The sequence below is a fragment of the Mercurialis annua genome, linkage group LG6 (genome assembly GCF_937616625.2).
Source record: "Mercurialis annua linkage group LG6, ddMerAnnu1.2, whole genome shotgun sequence".
Classification (NCBI taxonomy): domain Eukaryota; kingdom Viridiplantae; phylum Streptophyta; class Magnoliopsida; order Malpighiales; family Euphorbiaceae; genus Mercurialis; species Mercurialis annua.
Genome location: NC_065575.1, coordinates 41,128,907 through 41,138,218, shown reverse-complemented (window position 1 = coordinate 41,138,218; position 9,312 = coordinate 41,128,907). Strand labels below are relative to the sequence as shown.

Here is a 9,312-nt window from a genome sequence, read left to right as displayed (position 1 = left end):
TTTAAATGGATCAATTGTATCCTTATAATCAAACGACATTAAATTCTTCGTTTCACAAGAATGGTACAAATGAGCCATTTAAAAGAAAATTGAGAGTATATCTAAAACAAATATATCACGAAGAGCATATTTATTTTTGAGGTAAGGGCATGTTTGCATATTTTTAAAAAATATTTAATTTTTAAGTAAACATAATATAATCATACTACTTGATAAAATATAAGTAAGATAGTTAGTTTAATGAGATATAATTAAAAATCTTTACTAATTTTTTATTATTTATATTTTTACCTACAGAATTAATTTGTAGTTTGTTTAATTTTATAGTATATAATGATTGTACGAAAATAATCATGATATTTTATTATCAATTTTTAAAATAGTTTTGCCAATTTTTTGAAAATTGACTATAATTGATAAAGCCACAAATGTTTGATATTATATTGAAATTAATTTTTTTCAATTATTAAGACTAGTGTTATTATTTTGCTTGTCACTTCTACTTTCACACATAAAGAATAATTATAGATAAATTATGGATATTTTATAATTCAAAATCTCTTCTCTTTAATTATAAAACAACTATAAAAAAACAAAAAAAAACTACTGTACTTTCTAAATATGTCGAATATTTATAATTATTTTGCTAATAAACATAAATAGAATAATAAATTTTTAAGCTAAAAGATAGAAAATTGCAGCTGCAACTTTGTCATTTAAACACTGATTTTCTCTTCCTGCAACTCTATGATTTACTCCCCTCCTCCTGGACACATATACAATTATACACTTGTCTCAGTCTTTCAAAAAAACCTACTACGGTGACTCCAAATTGTAAAACTGCATGGAAATCAAAAACTCTGCCAAACGAACGGGCAAAGACACCAAAATGGAAGCGAAAGGCCCATAAAGAAGAGAGGCAAATTATGCTCGACATTTTAAGGAAAAAAAATAGAATTTTCAGTTTCGTACGAACGCAGTCACAAGAAGAACACCAACAAACATTTTTGACATAGTAATGTACTTGTTTAATATTTCGATTAGATTCTTGAATGCTGGACAAAGCTGTATCTCCACAGCTCTGCCGGAGTCGTCGAACTCGGCACCGTCCTCCGAATCATCACAAAAATCATTTATGCCTAGACGAATCTTTTCGGACAATGTAGGTGACAAATTGCTTAGCTGGAGATGCAAAAGCCAAACACGTTACATTAAAACAGTAGAGGGGAAAAGGACGACAACTTCATGTATTTGGAAAATCACAAACTTTACTGTTAAACACTAACCGATCTCTCATCTCCATCTCTCCGCTTCTGTCCTACAGACACAGCTTCAAGAATAGCGCCAAACAATTTTTTTGACATAGTACTGCACTTGTGGAATTTTTCTGACATAGCTGCACTGCAAGTTCGATCACAACAGGATCCGTCGAATTCGGAGCCACCCTCCAATTCCAAAGAAAAAGAATCAATACCTAGTTGAATCATTTCGTACAACTTAGGTGACAAATTGCTTAGATGAAGCTGCAAAATCCAGACACATTACATTAAAACAGTAAACAGAGAAGAACAGCAACTTAGCGTATTAAAGTCATTTACAATTTAGAAAAATACAAACTTTACTGTTAAATACTAACCGATTTCTCACCGCCATCTCTCTGCTTTCCTACAGGCACAGCTTCAAGAATGGCCCCATACATTTTTTCTAAAACAACAGTGTACCTGTCTAAACAATTGTTCACAAGCTGTATCTTCATAGCTCTAGCGCTGGCTCTGCAAGTTTCTGAATCCTTGGGATGATCTTCCAATTCAACACTAAAATGATCAATTCCTAATTGAATTGTTTCATTCAGCGTAGGTGACAAATTGCTTGGCTTGAGCTGCAAAATCCAGACACCTTACATTAAACAACGAAAGCACGGCAACTTTATATGGCTAACAAAACACTTACAGTTTGAAAAAACAAAAACTTTAATGTTAAATACTAACCGATTGCTCATCATCATTAAACATTATAGTAAATCTGCCTTTTCTCCCCAAAAATGGAGTTGACCTCCAACTCAACATCCTCGGACAATGATCTCCTTCTCTGAAGACACAATCGGAAAAAAAGTTCTTCGCACCCTTACAGCACTCGTAAAACCAAATTTGTAAAGCATATGGGAATCCATACAGTCTATAATTCCATTTCCCTTTAGCTCCATCATTATTTTTGCTTAATCCTTCCGCCATTCTCTTTTTCATACTGGCAATAGTGGTTGCATAAGCATTTTTTCCCCAAGCATACGCATTATAATCTCCATAATCAATAAAATCAATTGTAGTCCTATTCACAACGTTGGTTGACTGCCCCGATAAAATAAAACACTCAATCACATACAGCACCGCAAGCTTTACAGCATCTTCATCGTTAGCAGCCCCGGCATTTTGACAAAACACTTCACCAACGGTTTGCTTGTTAACACTGTAAGTTTTACTGATTTTGTTAAAAAATCTTTCATACAGCCCATCCCTCTTCTTCTTTGTTGCATCATAGGACATCGCCAGGCTGCCGCGGCTATTCAATCCTGTAATCAACGAAAACTCGCGGATGCTAAATCGGAGTCTAGTGCCGGCTATATCAAACCACATTTCATTGGGGATGGGCTGCTTCAATTCCCTTAGAAGCAGATTGTGGATGAGTTGCGTTTGAATATGGAATTCAGGCAATTCCAATAAAAATCCGAAACATGTCTCCTTGAACAATTTCTTTTTTTCAGGAGAAAGAATCTCTGCAATTATTTTCAGAGGTTTCATGTCCAGATGCTTGCTAACACAAGCCTTCAACAACTGGTGCTCATCAGGCCTCACTATAAGTGCCCAGTTCTAGAAACAAAACAGTGATTTGTCATATTCTAGCCTTATATAGTGATTAAACCAACCGAATAATCATGTGATTTATGTGTAGATAATAAAAAGATAAAGAATCGCAGCTATGTCCGCCACAAATTTAACAATTAGGGAATAAGAACTAGTTAAAATTTAAAGACAATAAAAATCAAACCTCATTATCTGTAGCAGCTTCTACATCGTTTCTTTTACGTTTCATTCTCTTTTTCTTAGCATGAGAAATATCTAATTTCTACACAAAGGGAAAAAAATGAACTAGTTAAATCTTCAAGAACAGAAACAAAGTTCTCTAAATATCAACATTAAAACAAAAACCTTCCGAGGAGAGTCAACAGATTTCGCCTTATTCAATTTGACATAAACATAACAACTAAATCTACTAGAGAAGTCATTAAATCAATTAAATGTAATGCGATTTATATATCAAATAAAAATCAAAGAATCATTTGCACCCTTCTGATTAATATTAAACAATTCATTGAAAGATGGACACAATAGATAAGTATCTACACAAAAAACCAAGATATCTAACTAAAATATATACATGAGTCCGCGTCTACCATGGACAGACAACTTCTTAGGCGTATCTTCCAAAACCTAAGTCCGACACAAATTTAAAAATAAGAGAATAAGAACAAGTTAAGATTTGAAGACAACGAAATAAATTGGTGATTTTGAAATCAAAACTCAGAATTTCTATGGTATCTTCTTATTTTACTACTCATATGAAAAAGAAAGAAGACTGTCACGGTTGGAACACGAATAGGCTCTTAGTTTAGAGAGGAAGAAATCTTACCTGAACTTGGCTTTGTTGAAAATAGCAGCAATAATCAATAGCTGAATTTGGTTAAAGAACAGCCTACAAAATAATATATAAAAAATACTAGAGTAAATAACCAGTTTCGATTTGATAAAGACATTCTATGGCACATGCATATAGCATGCATCTTATGTGTGAGAATTTTTTAACATGCATCGGTTCTCTATAATAAACTCTGACAATTTTGGAAGAGATGAAACCAGCAACTATGCTGTAAGTGAAAATGTAAGACTTCAATCCACTAGTGCAGCCGCTTAAATATCTATTTCTGAGGATGTGACAACATGTCTATTCCTCAGAATGTATTACACCATAGCTTTAAGTAAAAACCTGGGTCATAACCGAGGGGAACCTGTCATTTTCCAATCCCTCTCATCTGCTATGCAGAATATGAAAATGCCCTCAAAAATTTCCCAACTGTTATGTATGAGTAAGAGAAAGTATGTTCACATACATGACAAAAGATAAAATATAGTTATCCATGCATTATAACCCGTCCTATACCTACAGTTCTGCTTTTAAAGAATAACAACACACTGTTAGCATTTTCAAACTCTTCTCATAATTGTATGTTATAAGAGAAACTATGGGTATGGGCTGAAAAACATGCACTAGAGAAAGAGAAAACGCGGTCTTCAGTATTGCTAAGTAATTTTAATGATGCAATCAGAGTATGCCTATTTTAACAATTATTTAATTTAACTGTTATTTATGAAATCAGAATTCATAAATAATAATTAAAACAACGAAAGTCCTAAATGTGTAATTCTCTAACAGCGTCACTTAGTCTGAACACGCAAAAGCTTATCTAAATTCTCAAACTGCAAAATTCTACCAAGTAAACAAGACCGGCACCAATAGCTTCTCTCAAGTAGTTATTGCACATGATATTCAAAGTTTCCAAAAATTACAGAAAAGAAATAGAGCTTCTAGGAAGAAAGAAAAGACAGTCTTATGAATTACCTCAAGAGCTGTACATCCTCCTCATTCAGAAAGTTAGGAATCAGAGATTCTGCATAGCTTAGTAATGAACCTGCACATGCAATTTGCTTGTAAGGAATGGAATTATCTCATAGAAGTTTGTCCATTGGGAAATTTAGAGAATGCATGCTTACGTAGATTCCTACAAATAGAGTTGGCCTTGTTAGCATCAGCAGGAAAAGAAAATTCAGACGAAGTTTCAGATGGATCCATCCGCATGCACTCAAAGAACTTATGAAGGAAGAGATCTTTTTCCTGTTCTGTTGGTTGCAACAAAAATTTGAATCAGATAAACCATGGCAAGGCATGAAACCTAGCTTGGCACAAAAATTTATCCAACCTGAGAAGTAACTAACCTTCACAAATATGTGGGACAAAACAATGAAGGTTGGCTATTACTTTGACAAATAATGAAGTTCTCTGATGAGCATAGGTAGCTTGGGGCATGTTACTGGGGATTAAAGTAATTTCTAAATTTAAAAGATTTGATGAGTGCAGTGAATAAAATGTGTCCAAAACCCATCCAGCTGCTGTAAATATATCAAACTCGAGAGCAGCATCTTCTTCTCTTGGTGGAAGTTCAGAAGAACACCAAATGGATAAGAACTCTCCATGAGGAAGTGAAAATGTGGCTTCCAGAACCTTAGTCTGGGCAATGAATTGAATTTGAAACAAAAGAGAGAAAATAAGAGGAAAAAAGAGTAATGAAAATCTTCATCATGGATGCTTTAAAGAATAATACATATGAATCGGACAGTCTGCAGTGACTTCCTATTTTTTCTCAATAATATTTTCTTCATGTACATGTAAGTTCCAAGATAGAAAGTATTTTAAGCAATTTTTATTAATCTCGGATATATTCTCCAAACAAGTCAATGCGGTGATTTACCAGAAGTGTGATTATGCTTATAAGAATATATAAGTTATGAAATCAAAAGATAGCTTTAGCTTACAAAGCATGTTGTGATGTAAGACCGGAAGTTTGAATCAACTGAGAGAATTTCAGCCAGACGCAACGTATTGAGTCGCAGAAGCCCCATGCGAAATGTTTTCCCAGAATTAGCACTAAGATGTTTGGGATCTTTACTAAGTGCAACGTTTAATAATTCAAGGACCTACATCATGAGAAGCGGTAGAAAAGATTTAAATGTTAAGTAAGGGGAAAAGAAGGATAGAACAAATTTAGTTTGTTGTGACATGACCCCATTTGCTAGCTAGTCCAGAAGGAAATCTCTCATGTTTTTGTTAGAAAACAATTATATGTAAAGTTATACACGTAAGGAAGTTCCCCATAGGTATCAAATATTTTTGGGATAAACATTCATTTTATTTCAGTATAGTGGATCTGCAGGATATAAAAACTATAAAATACAAATTCAAATTAAAAAACCATTAAGAATGTGGATTATGCAAATCTGCTGCAGAAGCTGCACTAGGAACTGACCTCCAATGCAACAGACTTGGCCAAATCAAAGCTTACTGGAGAACTTGCAACCTCATCAAGGTAAGAGATGCTTTCTTCTTCACACAGATGCAATAGCTGCATAAACACATTTGTAAAAGATAAGTACAGTGTAGGCCAGCACAGACATAATCTACAAGTCTAAATTGAAAAACTTACAATAGATAGTACTTTAGCTTTGAGTCTGGATACAGCAGCAACAACTGTGGAAGACTCTATAAAAGCGGGTGTAACATTTAACTTTAATATGGACTGCACCAGAAAGAGAACACCACCCTTTACACATAGTTCCTGAAATGAATAGAAACCAATTCTTTTAGTTCAATGTTTTTTTTACAAAAACCAAAAAATCGTGAGGATATTGCATATGAGATGTCCCCGTAATTCAAAACAAATCAAACATAGAAAACTAGGTTATATTTCAGAGAAAGGGATGTCATCCAAAGCTATTACAGTTCGCAAATTATGGTCTGAAGCAATATTTTTGGGATTATTTTGTTTAGTTTTTCCAGCCAAATTAAGATGTCAGCATCTCAATTAATATTCTTAGCAACTCCAAAATCAGAGTTTCTATTTTCAAACCTTGTTCCTCAGTAAGCGCTCCCTAAACGATCTTTGTTGGCACAATGACTGAAGAAACTGTATAGAAGCCTCGCATTGTTGGCATAGATAATTAATTATTTCTTCAGCTGCCGGTCTTGATCTCATGTGAAATTCCGTAGACTGTGCTGATAGCTTTACCTGAAGAAACCTGATGGCTACATGCACTGCTCCAAAAGCTGCATCCATAAATACATCAACCTATAACAGAAACATCAGGATTGGCTTGAGCAAAAATGTTTCGACCTTTGTGAAATACGATAACAAACTGTGATATGATCTTAAAGATGACTTTTATTTTCCTCATTTGTTTTGTAATTACTTCTATTTCCATAAGATGCACTTCCTCTTCATCAATTCAATGGTTGCTATAGCAAAGTACAAAAAATAAATTTGTAAAAGACACAAGTCAGCATTGCATTCCCCTTATATTGATGAACTAAAGAAACGAAATTTTGCACAGAGAGGCCATAATGGATTCAACCCATCTACAATAGCAGCTTAAATACATTATGATAAGTGTACCTTGGGGTGTGCAAGCAGCACCTGAACAAGATCTTCCCAGTGTGAAGAAATGCATCCTGTTAATAGATACATACTGCAAGCTACCAATGCCGAGTGCAGAAGGGACAAAGAGCTTGAATTATGATTTTCCTATACCATTAAGACAAGTCCCAAATTACTAAGAATTGAATGTGATGTAAATCTTTACAAAAAGGACTTGGCACTTGGCAGTACAGTACCTGCATGATACTACCAAGAACAATTAGCACATGAAACACCAGATCCAACAATTTTTCCGACACTTTTACATCATCAAGTAAAATCTGCAAATCAACAAAATTAAAGATATAAGAGTCAAGAGATGAGCTCTCACTCACCGCCAAGTCTTCCAATATGTAAACGCCAAAATGAGAGAATAAATATCACGGTTCTTTACATGCCCATAGAAAAATGCAGAGAGAATAAAATTTCAACGATATTTTCAGTCAACTAAAGAAAATTTATTTCCGAAAGGTAAGTCCTTCACCAACACACCAAGATATTCTCGCATATTAACAATTAAGATCTCAAAAACTAAACAAGTTTACCACAGACCCGAATATGTGCACTTGCATGCAGCTAGCAGACCGCCAAAATTTTAACATTAGTACATCCAGGAAAAAAATAATGATCATAAATGTATCAATATTCAGATCAACAAACCAAATGCAAAGGAAGCAAACAAATTTCCAAATTGAACAATGATTGAACGCTCACATTCACACAATTGTCAATTTCCTTCCCCTAAAGAAGATAAATGCAAAGAGAATGCCGCATAACATAATAAAAACGAAACCTTGGGAAAGGATCAACGAAACCTGCTCGAGTTTAGCATGCCGAGGTGCAAGGTCAAATAGAGAATGCAAAAGCCGGATACCAAATAGTAAATATCTCAATAATGATTCATCTTTCTCAGATGATATAAGCACCGCAATGAGATGCAAAGGAAGCAATTCTGCCAGTTTTTCAACATCAATCTGAAAAATAATATGCAATGTACGAGATGCAAGAAAATAGTAACTATGATAGCATATGTATATTTATGACAAATCATTTTCTAACCCTTAGATTTGATCCTTTTTCAGTGAGGAAGTGAATTGCAAAATTTTCAGTCTCTCTCAATAATTTGTCAAGTTCCTGAGAACTATGCCCATGTAATTCTTTAACAGCAGATATTAAGTCAATGACCTGTCCACATGAAAACCATTTGAATTTTTTTAAAGGAAATTTTTTAAGAACAAACTGAACTACCAGAAATTTCAAATGATTCATGTAGTTAAAAATCTACTTACTTGTTCAGAACTACCACCGGAATCCTCCTTAATAAGCCTCATCCTAGAGACAAGACCGGAAAATTTCATGAGAAAATTACAACACAAAAAATAGAATTTTCACTGTATATTAAATTTGCAGCAGAAACAACAGCATGATTCATCAATATAGGTCCACAATCACACTGTAGCTCTTGAAATAACATAACATGCAGAAAATTCATTACAAAAACAACAAAAAGTAGCCTTAACATGGTGCAAAATTGCAAAGTTCAGCTTAAAAAGTTGCATATTTTTCCACATGGTGAAGCTTATTAGCTTTTTCAAGTAAGAAAAAGACAGAAACAAAACAACGTCACCATTTTTGCTGAGCTTAAAACAAACCTAAATTTCAAGAAAAAAATAGAATCCAACTCTGAAACCCTAAAAATGCAGAGAGTGAAAGAGATAGAGACTAACCAGTCCAGATTTTGTAAATAGTAGTAGTAGTAGAGTGTAATCATTAATTTAGACACATTAGTTTTAAAAAGAAAAAGAAACTAAATTTAAAGGCATTAGGTATTCATAGGTTTCTGCTGAAAATAGTAGTATTAGGTGTTGGAGTGTTGAACACTCTTGGTCTGAACTATGTGACAAATGGTCATTTACATTAATGTTGGACTGTTGTCACACATATTTAGGATTGCTTTTCAGATTCATGATTTAAATTAGGAATAGGTGATTAGTACTTATATATAACTGCATTTT

The 9,312-nt window shown here is 33.8% G+C and overlaps 1 protein-coding gene across 2 annotated transcripts; it reads right to left on the bottom strand.

The window, feature by feature from the left end:
* Positions 1 to 907: 907 nt before the first annotated feature.
* Positions 908 to 9,298, bottom strand: LOC126687099 (nodulin homeobox-like). Of its 2 annotated transcripts, XM_050381474.2 has the most exons (16): positions 9,025 to 9,298; positions 8,587 to 8,629; positions 8,357 to 8,482; positions 8,113 to 8,271; positions 7,495 to 7,578; positions 7,277 to 7,405; positions 6,734 to 6,952; positions 6,311 to 6,442; positions 6,134 to 6,229; positions 5,643 to 5,804; positions 5,046 to 5,337; positions 4,824 to 4,949; positions 4,672 to 4,741; positions 3,685 to 3,747; positions 3,043 to 3,120; positions 2,813 to 2,864 (listed from the first exon to the last, which is right to left on the bottom strand). In XM_050381474.2, exons 1-15 carry the CDS (start codon positions 9,066 to 9,068, stop codon positions 3,114 to 3,116), a joined length of 1,752 nt encoding a protein of 583 aa, XP_050237431.1. In that variant the 5' UTR covers positions 9,069 to 9,298; the 3' UTR covers positions 2,813 to 2,864; positions 3,043 to 3,113. The 2 variants fall into 2 exon arrangements, with proteins under 2 accessions (XP_050237432.1, XP_050237431.1); XM_050381475.1 differs by lacking the exons at positions 4,672 to 4,741; positions 4,824 to 4,949; positions 5,046 to 5,337; ... (8 more) ...; positions 8,587 to 8,629; positions 9,025 to 9,298 and adding exons at positions 908 to 1,182; positions 1,287 to 1,523; positions 1,637 to 1,879 and having other exon boundaries at positions 1,989 to 2,864.
* Positions 9,299 to 9,312: the final 14 nt, after the last annotated feature.

Bases quoted from the DNA above. Each gene is read 5' to 3' on its own strand.
- LOC126687099 (XM_050381474.2), bottom strand. From the start codon at position 9,068: ATGATTACACTCTACTACTACTACTATTTACAAAATCTGGACTG. The intron at 6,230-6,310 runs GTAAGTTTTTCA...GTGTTTATGCAG, and splicing joins AAGCTAAAGTACTATCTATT to CTATTGCATCTGTGTGAAGA. The intron at 4,950-5,045 runs GTTAGTTACTTC...TGCAACCAACAG, and splicing joins TGTCCCACATATTTGTGAAG to AACAGGAAAAAGATCTCTTC.